The sequence below is a fragment of the Carcharodon carcharias genome, chromosome 16 (assembly GCF_017639515.1).
Source record: "Carcharodon carcharias isolate sCarCar2 chromosome 16, sCarCar2.pri, whole genome shotgun sequence".
Classification (NCBI taxonomy): domain Eukaryota; kingdom Metazoa; phylum Chordata; class Chondrichthyes; order Lamniformes; family Lamnidae; genus Carcharodon; species Carcharodon carcharias.
Window position 1 is genome coordinate 79,273,648 of NC_054482.1, and position 13,483 is coordinate 79,287,130.

The 13,483-nt window shown below is 41.9% G+C and overlaps 1 protein-coding gene across 1 annotated transcript; it reads right to left on the minus strand.

The window, feature by feature from the left end:
- Positions 1-1,318: 1,318 nt before the first annotated feature.
- On the minus strand, positions 1,319-12,997 carry tmem69 (transmembrane protein 69). Its single transcript, XM_041207524.1, has 3 exons — positions 12,849-12,997; positions 3,577-3,637; positions 1,319-2,463 (listed from the first exon to the last, which is right to left on the minus strand). The coding sequence occupies exons 2-3, from the start codon at positions 3,619-3,621 to the stop codon at positions 1,753-1,755; spliced, it is 756 nt and encodes a 251-aa protein (XP_041063458.1). The 5' UTR covers positions 3,622-3,637; positions 12,849-12,997; the 3' UTR covers positions 1,319-1,752.
- Positions 12,998-13,483: the final 486 nt, after the last annotated feature.

Sequence of the window (13,483 nt, forward strand, 5' to 3'; positions counted from 1 at the left end):
GTGGATTATTGTAAAAATTATATTACCCAAAACAGATTTTGGTTTCTTAATACTGTATATACTTAATACTGTCATCCAAAGACCGCCTGATTCACCATACACACTGCAGAGTGAGCATTTTATTGCGACCAAGTCAAGTTTTTAGTGTAAACTCAAAACGTTTACTAGCCTTAACTTCAGCTTGGGTATCTAATGTTTAAACAGACTATGCGATCAATAACGTCAATACTGCGAAGTACAATACTTTGTAAAATTCCTTCTACAAGGACTTTTGGGATTTTTACACTGGATATACTTAAATTCAACATCAATGACCACTTCAGTAAATATGCTGGTATCCTCATCAAACCAGTGTTTATCCTTATCTACCCAATAAAAGTGTAGCAAGTCCTGCGAATTGAACGGCAACTCCATGCCCCTATGTTCTTATTTATTGGATTATAATCAGATGCCATCACCCTTGTCTTCAATGGGGCAGACTCTACCAGACTGAGGCTCAGAGTATAAACTGACAGACAAAGCTATTTACTATTAGAAAGGTGAATGAATGCTCTTCAGTACAAAAAGTATCTTTAGAGTATCTTTAAACTTTGAAATGTAAAAACATACAGGATGCTTCTCCTCTGTTACCTTGCAATGTAACAGTGTTCCTTAAAACATAGCCACTCATTTCTTACATTACAAAATGCCAGCACAGTCTCTGCTTCGTTCAGAATGAATGCTAACTTCAGACTGACTCATTGAGCTGATATGCCAAATATATATAAGACAATAGGAAACTCATGGGCCCAGAGTTGTCTGGCAAAGTGACGATAATTAATCATGGCCCTGACCTGACCTACATTGTCACCCCAAACAAGCTGATAATTTCAGGATGTCAATCTCTTAGGTGCTTGGAATTCAATTAAATGTTTTTTTTTAATTGAATATCAATATAAATAGTTGTTTGTTAGTACAGAACTTGAGTAATATTCCACCAAACAGCACTCTCTTCTCATGCATTATAAATTGTTGTTCCCCCATTACAATTGGTAATTTCTTATGAGCTATCCTGATGAGTGTAAGTCAAAAGGCTTTGATAGCATCTCTTTTTTCAGCAATATAGTTACCTGCTTGATTGGTTCATGTCCAGGTATATTGCAAACAATCAATCCATGCACACAAAGGATTTCTGCGACTAAATACACCTGTACCATGTCCTGAAATGCTAACGTTCGCCATGCTGTAATTTACATTGATCCAGTTTGCCTAAATAGCTAGCAATAAATCCTTTTAAACTTGTATGAGATTGTAGCCGTAATAAAGAAACCAACAGATAAACTTTGACAAAGACCTTTATTCAGAATTCACTATTGTGTTTTCTTTTTCTTTGCCAGATCATAAATTGACAATACTTATACATAATCAGTTCTAAAAAAACACAAAAGCTATAATGTATAAGTTAATTAGAGATCTTTCAATGGTTAGATTTTCAAAAGGTGATAGACGCCCTCTGAAATATAACACAGTCATGAATTAGTTGTCAATCATCACTTGTTATAGAAGGAATTTTACAAAGTATTGTATTTTGCAGTATTGACATTATTGATTGCATCATCTGTTTAAACATTAGATACCCGAGTTAAGTTAAGGCTAGTAAACATTTTTTGAGTTTGCACTAAAAATTGTACATCAGTTTTATTTGAGTCAGTTTTAAAAAAAGTGCTCTCTGCTGCTACCCAATTTGAAAAATGAAAAAAAACCTTGATGATTTTATTTTCTATCTGACACTAGCTTTTTCTCAGGGTACGTATTTTTGATCACTAATGTGGCAACTAAAGAGAATGTGGCTACCACAGTCAGCACTGCACGAAGAGCTTTGAACCAACTTGGATAACCTGGGAGTAAGGCTAAGTCATAATGCAATGCTATACCGAGACCCATGATAATCAGAATTGCTGCTTCAGTGAGATTATCATGTAAGAGTAGGGCTATCCAGGCTAGCAAGGAAGGGACCACACTATTTCCCAGATTCAACCAGTCAGGTTTTGCAGGGCTGCTTTCTGGAATTGAAAATCCCCAACGTGCTCCTCCAATGAAAGAAAGAATCATTGCTCCATATGCAATTTGGGCAAAAGCTAGTTCAGGGAAATATGTCTCTGTTATGGCCATTATGAGGGGAGCTGATAGAAAAGGAATTAATCCACCATAGCTGAGGTAGAGGGCAGGTTTGGGACTGTTCTTCAGTTCTCTGTAATCATATCTTATTAAGTCTAATTCACGTTTCTCTGGTTCCTCCATTTTCTTTATCTTGGATGCTTGACAGGACACATGAAAGCAGCTTGTTTGAGTCCAGAAAGATGGAGATCTTTGCAAGTACTTGATATTTTGATGTGTCATAAATCTTCTTTGCAGACAAGGGGTCAGTAAATTATAGGACGTGATGTTTCTTGAATCATTTGGAACCTGTGATAATTTTTGGACCTAGAGTATAGAGTAACAATTATCAATACAATTCATATGTATGGCATACACTGGACCCAGAGCTTGTATTATGAGTAAATTCTCCTTCGGTTAATAGGGGAGCAATAAAAATTACAACAAAGTCCTTTCATTCTACACCTCTGTGTTGTGCACTTAATACAGAAACTTCTGCCCTGTGATTTGGTCTGAACAACTATTTCTCACTATACCAGTGACTTCGGAAGTTCATGCAGTTGCAACTATTTTTAACTGCTTATCTTTCTCCCCACCCCATCCCAATATTAGCATATTTTTATTGGTTGAAATCTTTTGTACCATATTAAGCATTGACCAGAAACTGAACTGAACCAGCCAGCCAAGTACTGTAGCTCCAAGAGCCAGTCAGAAACTGAAAATTCTAAGGTGACTAACTCACCAGACTCCTCAAAGCCTGACCACCATCTACAAGACCCAAGTCAGGAGTGTCATGGAATACTCTACACTTGTCTGGTTATAACAACATTCATGAAGCTCAACACCATCCAGGACAAAGCAGCCTGCTTGATCGGAACCCCATCCACCACCTTAAACATTTAATCCCTCCGCTACTGACGCACAGCGGCAGCAGTGTGTACCATCTGCAAGATGCACTGCAGCAACTCACCAAGACTCCTTTGACAGCACCTTCCAAACCCACTACCTCTACCATCTAGAAGGATAAGGGCAGCAGTTGCATGGGAATACCACACCTGTAAGTTCCATCCAAGCCACACAATTAGTGACAGGCAACAAAACATCCCACTAAAGAATAAAAAACCCCTGAAAAGAATGAACCATATACTTTTACATTGTTGAGTGTCTTGATTTTGACACACCAGTAGTTAGAATTAAAATACAGATTCATATTTATTTTTTCAACATGCATTTATCAAAATGGATTTATCATAGGAATTCAGATGACTTCCAATACTAATTTTACATTGACTTAAGGTCCCTTGGGCTATATTCTCTTTACTTTTATTTTTACAATTGCAATGTTGAGTGGAGAAGTTAAAGCATTACACAGTATAATACACTCAAATCTAGTTTGTGTAGTTCCAACAAATGTATTCTTTAAGCATGTTCGACACTTACTTTGCTAGTTATTTTAAAGCATCGCCTCACCAAAAATGCAAACATCTTAAGGGCAGGACACCTGAAAAAAACAAAATAAATCTTAAGTCTATATAATCGACTATCAGTACAGTTAGGGTGTAAGAGCATTTTTAGAAATTGAATTACATCAAGTATAGCCCGGTGGCCTCTTATCCCTGAAAATAATCATTAATCTAAATTTAGTCATGTTTGGCCCAACAACACTATTTTAATTTAGATTTTTTTTTGCAGTTGCTACTTGGCAAGGAAGAAGTATATTCCCTGTTGTTCTATAATTCTCAGCCTTATAATTAACTGCCTGTGTATTTACTGTTTCTCTGTTCCAATTCTTAACTTATGCTTTACTTGAAATTGCTACTTTGATGCCGGTTGGGAATAGCTATTTTGTACTGAACTCCCCTGAAGGGAAAGGCACAAAGGACCATTCAAGCGACATTACAAAACAACTACAAGCATATCTTAACTGAAATTCTACCAAAAGTCAATTTACCAACATTATAATGTCTCCCTCATTCTTTAAATGAAAGCATCTCCACAAAGTGCAAAAACATGCCTGGGTGGTGACAGCAGATGTCAAAAGAGATGTAAATGTTAGCCTAGGGTGGCACTTTAGAAAATACTGGAAAACTCACATGATGCTTTTATGATGTCCATTGTGCCTAATGACATTATTATTCCTGCCATACATTTAAGATGCTGAATGACAAAAAAATCTCTATTCCCAACTGGATTCAATTCACGGTTGTAAAGCCCAAAACAATACCTAAGGACCGCTGGATCACTGTTGCAAACATCAAATTTGTGCATGACCCATCTGTGTTGTGCACTAAGACTGCTAACTTGAGAACTCCTACAGCACTCTGTGCATTTAAACAGTAGCTACTGGTCTCATATGGTCATTTATATTTCCTGGTTTGAACTGCAATTCTCCCTTGGCTCAGTTGCCTCTTGAGTAAGCAAATTATGGGTTCAAGCCTCACACTAGAGACTTGAGCACACAATCTAGGTGCAGTCCTGAAGGAGTAACGACATTTAGATTAAACACGAAACCACTGCCCCATCAGCCCTCTCGGGTGGATACATCAGAACTCATGGCAGCATTCAAAGAATAGAAGAGCAGGGAAGTTTTGGTGGTGACTTGGCCAACGTTTATCCCTCAACCATCATCATTAAAACTGAGTATATGGTCATTTATAATCTCAATCTCTCAGCTAGTTTGCACACAGAGGCCAAAACATGTGCAAGGTGCTAACAGGAAAACTGTGGCCAAAGGGTAATGGGAGTAATTTTCTTTCCATCACCTGCTAGCTTGCAGCTTCTTTGCTGGTTTCATGTATATTGATCATGCAACTATTGGATTGTTGTAAAAACCCATCTGGTTCCGTAATGCCCTTTAAAGGAGGAAATCTGCTGTGTTTACTTGGTCGTGCCTACATGTGATTCCAGACCTGCAACAATGTGGTTGATCCTTAACTGCCCTCTGAAATGGCCCAGGAAGACACTAAGATAAAAGCAAAAAACTGCGGATGCTGGAAATCCAAAACAAAAATAAAAATAAAAATACCTGGAAAAACTCAGCAGGTCTGGCAGCATCTGTGGAGAAGAACACAGTTAACGTTTCAAGTCCGCATGACTCTTCAACAGAACCAAGCAAAAATAGAAGAGAGGTGAAATATAAACTGGTTTAAGGCGGGGTGGGACAATTAGAGCTGGATAGAGGGCCAGTGGTAGGTGGAGATAACCAAAAGATGTCATAGACAAAAGGACAAAGAGGTGTTGATGGTGGTGATATTATCTAAGGAATATGCTAATTAAGGGTAGAAAGCAGGACAAGCAAGGTACAGATAGCCCTGGTGGGGTGGGGTGAAGGATTTGAAAAAGGCTAAAACAATGGATGGATATTATTATTTTTATTTTTTGTTTTGTCCAGGAAGACACTGTTGTCTTGCCACCTCCTGCTCGAGGCAAGGCATTGGCAATGTTCACATCCTGAGAACGATTTTTTAAAAAGTGATCTGCATCTTCACCATTGACTTGCTCTCTAGCAGCAGAAACATGCAATGCACCCAATGCTCATTCAGTAATCAGTTAAGTACTAAAATCATTGAACAAAACCTAAAACACTGCAGTTGTTGAAAATCTAAAACACCGAATATGTTGAGCAGCACCTGTAGAGAGAACAAAAAATGATGTTTTGGATATTAACCTTTTCTCAGAACTGGAATCTATTACTGGTGGACTGCATTTAAAAAGGAACAGAAAGGAAAATATACAAAGAGTATACAATGATCCCTTATACAGAAATATAGATAGAATGACCTGGAAAGTACTTCAGTGGAGATAGTTAAACGGCAGAAACGACATCTGCATGAAGCAAAAAGAGGCATGGTGAGCAAAACTAAAGACATACATATGACAATGGATAATATGTGGATAGTTAGAAAAAGTATAAAAGAATTGGCAAAATTGAGCCGGCTTCAGCAGCTGATGGATAAAGAGAGCAGGTCAATGCTGAAGATGCAGACCACTTTTAAAAAAATCGTTCTCAGGATGTGAACATTGCTAATCCCTTGCCTCTAGCAGGAGGTGGTGACACAACAGTGTCTTCCTGGGCCATATCAGAGGGCAGCTAAAGATCAACCACATTGTTGTAGGTCTGGAATCACATGTAGGCACGACCAAGTAAACACAGCAGATTTCCTTCTTTAAAGGGCATTACTGAAACAGATGGGTTTTTACAACAATCCAATTGTTGCATGATCATTATCCATGAAACCAGCATTTTATTCCAGATTAATAACTTACATTTAATTTCCTGAAACTGCTGCTGTGGTGGGATTTGAACCTACATCCCCAGAGCATTAATCTCTGCATTACTCATCCTGTAACATTACCACAATACTGGAGTCCTGAAAGTAGTTTTCCAATGAGGATCCCCAACCCAAGCACCAACCTGTTACTTTTATTTTCCCTCTTTCCATTCATCCCTGGAAACACAAGAATAACTTAAAATCATTGAAATGTGGATAGATACCTCTCTTCACAAGATTTAGGGACTATAGCAATTGTGTTGAATAAACTTCATCAAGCTTCTATAAACATCTCAAATTATTAGAACTTTGGCCACGGTTGACAAGGCTGATATATTAATAAAGGCAAAATACTAGGAACGCTGGAAATCTGAAACAAAAACAAAAAATGCTAGAAAAACTCAGCATGTCTGACAGTATCTGTGGACAGAAAGACAAGAGTTAACATTTTGAGTCCGTATGGCTTCTTCAGAGTTAAAGGGAAGTAGAAATGTGGTGAAATATATACTGTTTAAGGGGGAATAGAACAGGTGAAGCTGGATAGGTGGAGGCAAAGGAGAGATGGCAAAGGATGTCAAACAAAAGATGAAAGGGTTGTTAATAGTGGTGGTGCTGGCTAAAGGAGGTGCTAATGGTGTTATTAAGAGTGGAAAGCAGAATGTGATAATGGCCAGACCAGGTTAAGCATTCTGGAAAATGACAGATGGCCCTAGTGGGGATGGAGGGGTGAGGGGGGGGAGAGAATTCAACAACTTCAGATCATGAACTCTCTCTCCATTCCCACCCTTTTTTCCTATAATCATTTTTATTGTTTATATTTTTCCCCCACTTATTTTCATAATAATTATTTTTAAAAATTTATTTCCATTTTTATTCAGTTTTTTATCCCCAGCTTTTAGCCTATTTTTGATTTTTTCCCCCACCCCAGTCCCCTCCCCCACCCCACCCCCATGAGAGCCATCTGTTACTTTCCAGAGTGCTTACCCTGGTCCGGCCATTATCACATTCTGCTTTCCACTCTTAATGCCACCATTACCACCTCCTTTAGCCAGTACCACCACTATTAACAACCCTTTGACCTTTTGTTTATGAGATCTTTTGCAACTTCTCCTTTGCCTCCACCTATCACTGGCCTTCTATCCAGCTTCACATGTTTCACCCCACTTAAGCAGTACATATTTCAACACATTTCTATTCCCTTTAGCTCTTAAGAAATCATACAATTGAAACATTAATTCTGCCTTTCTCTCCACAGGTGCTGTCAGAACTGAATTTTTCCAGCATTTTTTGTTTTTGTTTCAGATCTCCAGCATCCACAGTATTTTGCCTTTATCTTAATGTTTAATTCACTGCCGCGTCTCTTCCAGGAATGCTGACCTTGAAGAAGTACTGCTCTTCTCTCCAACAGGATATCCGCTTGTCTCTTTTGCCCTGTTCACCTTCATTGCTTTCCATTTCCCTTCTGGTTTTTGACAAGGTGTTTACTAAAACTCGCTTTCACAGCCATATTTCCTTCCTCAGTGACTGTCTCCGTCTCCGACTTACCCCACGTGGATTCCAACTGAAGTTCCATCCCTCATGTTTCGAATCCATCTAGAATTACAGGTATCTCTGGACATGCAACGGTCCTCAGACTGCTGTTCTCGTCGCATCCTGAGATCCACACTCAGTGCCATGCACCGCCATATGAACACACTCAACCTCTCCCTCAAGCAGCACCAACTCACCCTATTTCAAAGCTGTCCTTGGCCCCCAGTTTCATTTTATTCTTCGTCTCATCCGACACCTTAACAAGAAACTTTGTCTCTTTCTTTCAGGTGCTAAGGAACGCAAGCTCCAACAACTCATTGATACCAATGTCCACCCAGGACCCTCCACCCCTGCCTGTCCCTCTGACCCCCGTCCCGTCTTCTAATCCCAGCCCTTGTGGATTCACCATACCTCCTGACCTTCCCCTCTCTGATACTGAACGTTCTGTACTCAGCAAAAGACTCAGTTTCATACCCTTACGCCCTCACCTCAATGAATTCTGGGCTCTGCACGATGCTGAACTCTTCTTCCGCCACCTTCGTCTCCATGCTCACTTCTTTGGGCAGGAGTCCTCCCCCCCCACTGTTCAACGGATCCTTTGACCCGCCTCCAGTATTTTCCCTCCACCTGGACCTCTCCCTCTGGCCTCTTATCTGCCACTGATCTTTTCATTGAAAACTGTTGGCATGCCACTGGCCATCTCAATTTCACTGCTCCTCTCACCCACTCTAACCTGTCTCTTCTGAACTTGCCACACTCCGTTCTCTCAGGTCAAACCCTAACTTTATCAAACCTGTCTACCTCACAGAGGCTGCATGCCAACTCTCAGACACTTCCTCCTACCTAACCCTGGACCATGACCCTACCACCGAGCATCAATCCGTTGTTTCTAGGGCTGTCAATAAGCTCGTCTCCTCTGGGGGCCTTCCCTCCATAGCTTCCAACCTCAGTCTCCCAACCTCAGACAGCCCGTTTCTACCTCTTCCCCAAAATCCACAAACAGGACTGTCCCAGTAGACTGATCATATCAACCTGTTCCTACCCCATGGAACTCATTTCTTCCTATCTTGACTCCGTTCTCTCTCCCCTTGCCCAGTCGCTTCCCATCTACAACAGCGATTCCTCTGATGCCCTACATCATATCAACAATTTCCTGTTCCCTGGCCCTAACCGGCACCTCTTCACCATGGACGTCCAATCCCTCTATACCTCCATCCCCCACCAGGATGGTCTGAGGGCTCTCTGCTTCTTCCTTGAACAGAGGCCCGATCAATCCCCATCCACCACCACTCTCCTCTGTCTGGCTGAACTTTTTCTCTCACTGAACAATTTCTCCTTAAACTTGTCTCACTTCCTCCAAATAAAAGCTGTGGCTATGAGTACCTGCGTGGGCCCCAGTTATGCCTGTCTCTTTATGGGGTATGTCGAACATTCCTTTTTCCAATCCTACTCAGGTCCCCTCCCACAACTCTTTTCTCAGTACATCGATGACTGCTTCGGTGTGCTTCATGCTCTCGTCTGGACCTGGAAAAATTTATCAATCTTGCTTCCAATTTCCACCCCTCTATCACCTTCGCATGGTTCATCTCCGACTTCCCTTCCCTTCCTTGACTTTTCTGTCTCAATTTCTAGTGATAGACTGTCCACCAATATTCATTGAGCCCACAGCTACCTTGACTACCGATCCTCACTCCTTGCTCCCTGTAAAGACTCCATCCCATTCTCTCAGTTCCTTCGCTTCTGTCCCAATGATGCCACTTTCCAAACCAGTGCTTCTGACATGCCTTCCTTCACCAAGGTTTCCCACCTACGGTAGTTGACAGGGCCCTCAACCCTGTCCGACCCATCTCCCACGCCTCTGCCCTCACACCTTCCTCTCCCTCCCAGAACCATGATAGTGTCGCCCTTGTCCTCGCTTTTCACCCCACCAGCCTCCGCATTCAAAGGATCATCCTCCGCCATTTCCGTCAACACCAGCATGATGCCACCACCAAACACATCTTCCCTTCACCTCCCCTTGGTATTCCGTAGGGACATTTCCCTCCGGGACACCCTGATCCATTTCTCCATCACCCCCAACACCTCAACCCCCTCTCACGGCACCTTCCTATGCAATCGCAGAAGGTGCAACACCTGCCCCTTCACCCCTCCTCACCGTCCAAGGGCCCAAACAGTCCTTTCAATTTGCACTTCCCTCAATTTGGTCTACTGCATTCGTTGCTCCCAACGCACTCTCTTCTACATTGGAGACACCAAAAGCAAGACTGGATGACCGCTTTGCAGAACACCTTCGGTCTGTCCGCAAGCATGACCCAGACCTTCCTGTTGATTGCCATTTCAGCACACCATCCTGCTCTCATGCCCACATGTCCGTCCATGGCCTGCTGCAATGTTCCAGTGAAGCTCAATGCGAACTGGAGGAACAGCACTTCATCTTCTGATTAGGCACTTTACATTGAGTTCAACAACTTCAGACCATGAACTCTCTCCATCCCCACCCCTTTTTGATCCCGTTTTTTCTAAATTCATTTTGATTGTTTAATTTTTACTTATTTATTCCCACTTATTTTCATTATTTTAAAAATGTATTTCCATTTTTATTCATTGTTTTATCCCCAGCTTTTAGCCTATTTTCGATCTTTTTTCCCACCACCGTCCCCTCTCCCCACCCCCACACGGGCCATTTGTCACTTTCCAGAATGCTTACCCTGGTCCGGCCATTACCACATTCTGCTTTCCACTCTTAATGTCACCATCACTACCTCCTTTAGCCAGTACCACCACTACTAACAACCCTTTGACCTTTCGTTTATGATATATTTTGCAACCTCTCCTTTGCCTCCTAACTGGCCTTCTATCTAGCTTCATCTGTTCAACCTCCCTTAAACGGTATATATTTCACCACATTTCTATTTTCCTTTAGCTCTGAAGAAGTCATACAGACTTGAAACGTTAACTCTATCTTTCTCTCCACAAATGCCGTCAGACCTGACGTATATTGACCCGGATTACAGATCTATTTACATACTTTAGTGGGATTTAATGCCTTTTTGGTGGTTAGAGGTGCATTTAATCAGACAGAAAGGGTGATGGGTAGGAACCCCATTACTCCCACCTCCACCCTGATTAAATCTGTGGCTGGGAGGCCTGTGCATGACCTTCCTGCCCTGCCACCAATTAATGACCTTAAGTGGCAATTATTGCCCATTTAAGGGCTGTTACAGACCAAGATGGGAGGAAGGTACAGTTAATTCTAGCCTCACTTCTCCACAGTTAAAAAGACTCTAACCAGTCTTCTCTCAGTAAACAAAAAAAATTGATTTATTATAAAATAAACTTTTTTAAAACAAGTTATGAAACTGGTTACCATACAAGTTGTAGTTTAGAAGTGTAATGATTTTCCCTTATTTTTAAAAAAGATATTCGAACCCCCATATACACTCGCACACAAACACAAAATAGGACAAAACAGTTCCTGCAGAGGCTGGAGTATGGGAACGTTTCTTTTAAGAGGATAAAATTCGAGGAGATTTTGATAATGTTGATCTTGCAGAATTCTGATCACAATAGATCTGGAAGTTCTCTAAGATGCATTTTTCTGGTGAAACTGTCCTTGATGTCTCCGACTTATCACAAATTTGCAGACTTTAAAAAAACCCATTATTTATTCCAATGAGACATTTCTGAAGAAAGTTTAACACAAAGGTGGGTAGAGGGAGGGAAAGACAAGAGTCTTTTACTTGCAGCTTGTTTCCAAGGCACACTCACTCTGCCTGAGAGTTTTAAAGACTAAGGTGTACAAAGAATACTTCTCTTTGGTTAAAAACACCTGGCCTATCAGCAAAAGTCTTTAGCTTGGCAACAGCAGTTTTTTGTTAACTTAGATATACAAAGTATCTCTTCCCTCTCCATCTTGAACCGTGGTTTCTTGAAGAATGAGACATTCACAGCCCCAAATTAATATTCAAACTTTTAAAAATAACTCAGGAAAAAGAATGTCCAAAATTCAGTGTCCATCAAATTTTCCAAATTCAGGTTCCTCACAGGCATCATCTTGCCGCTGCTGGTATAGATGCAACAGGAGACTCGCTATGCTGGTAGCATAAATCTGCAGGCTCCCAAAGGGGTGCCTTGTTCAAAGTGATTGAGGGACCTGATATCAAGGGGGAGGGGGCAGAGAGTCAGCCACCTGGCCTTGCTGCTGACCCCCTATCCCCTGCAATCTCACTCTACATCTCCCCGCTCCTCCCATCATTCACCTATGGCTTGGGATCTAGCAATGATACGAGGCCTCGAGTGGGTATCGTACTGGCAACAGTCGTACTACCTCCCTGGTGGTAGTGCTGTTCAGAACTACCAAAGTATAATTAATAGGCCGGTAGTTCTCGGCCTGGGGTTTTTGAGTGGCATTTAATTTGGTGGGCCCGCCCTAAAAGAGGCAACGGGAGGGGCGGGGCTTCTGCAGGCTCTCCAGCCGGCGGGCGAGCGAGACCCCCCCTCACCTCCATTAAATACTGCCCATAGAGTGGGATTGTCTTTACAAAATGACAACCATCACATTGAGACGCCCTTTATTAAAATAATGAGACAGCACTAACTCCAATAATGAATACGGTTTGATTGTGAAAAATACCACTTGGCCAAGAAGAATCCGAACCCCAATGAACGTGACTCGACCATGAACTTTACCAAGACGCTACTTTAAAATGTACATCTTTGACCTAAGCTTTTGGTTATCTGCTCTAACACCTCCCTGTGTGGTTGTGCGCCCATTGGTTTCTTTGATCCTGTACCTGTGGAAGGCCTTGGGGTGTTTGACAAGGTTATCTTTAAAAAAAACAAGTTATTTTTGGATGTGACTGATCGCTCCCCGAACAGCAGCTCCGGGGTTAGAGAACATCACGCGCTTACCTCCAGCGAGAAAGCCGAGAGAAATCCAGCAACAAAATTCCCCAAAACCGAATTCCTGGCAAAATTAAACCCAAATCCCCGGCCCACGGGGCGAGAATTCAATGCAACCGCGAAAGCGGTGTTTCTTTCCGGGTCGGCACGGTGGTGGGGGTCACGGCCATTCACTTCCGGGCCAGGAAACAGGGAAGCGGCTGCTCTCAGTTCCCGAGGAAGCGCAGAATGATCTGAAAAATATCCCATTCTCGTTTTAGTTTAAACTGCTGGAAATACAAACCAGGTCTTTCAGTATAAAGGTCGCCAACCCGAAATATTGAAAGGATCCCGCCCCCACCCCCACCCCCTTCTCTGCGCTGGTTACGACTGTACGAGCCCTTCGTTTTTATTTTCATTGTGGATTGTCAGTATTGTTTTTCTTCTGGTGTCTGGTTTCAGATTGACTGTGCTGAACTCATAAGCACCAGAGGAAACGGTAAACCAGCAGCAGCGTATGGAGTTGTTAGAAAATCACACAACTGGGGTCAAAACTTCACCCATTTTCTGAAGCCCCAAAACGCGAAAAAGAAGCATAACAAGAAAAGTGGTCATTTGATGCAGCCCACTTCTTCCCTCGTCTATCTGTCAATCCCCCTCAACAT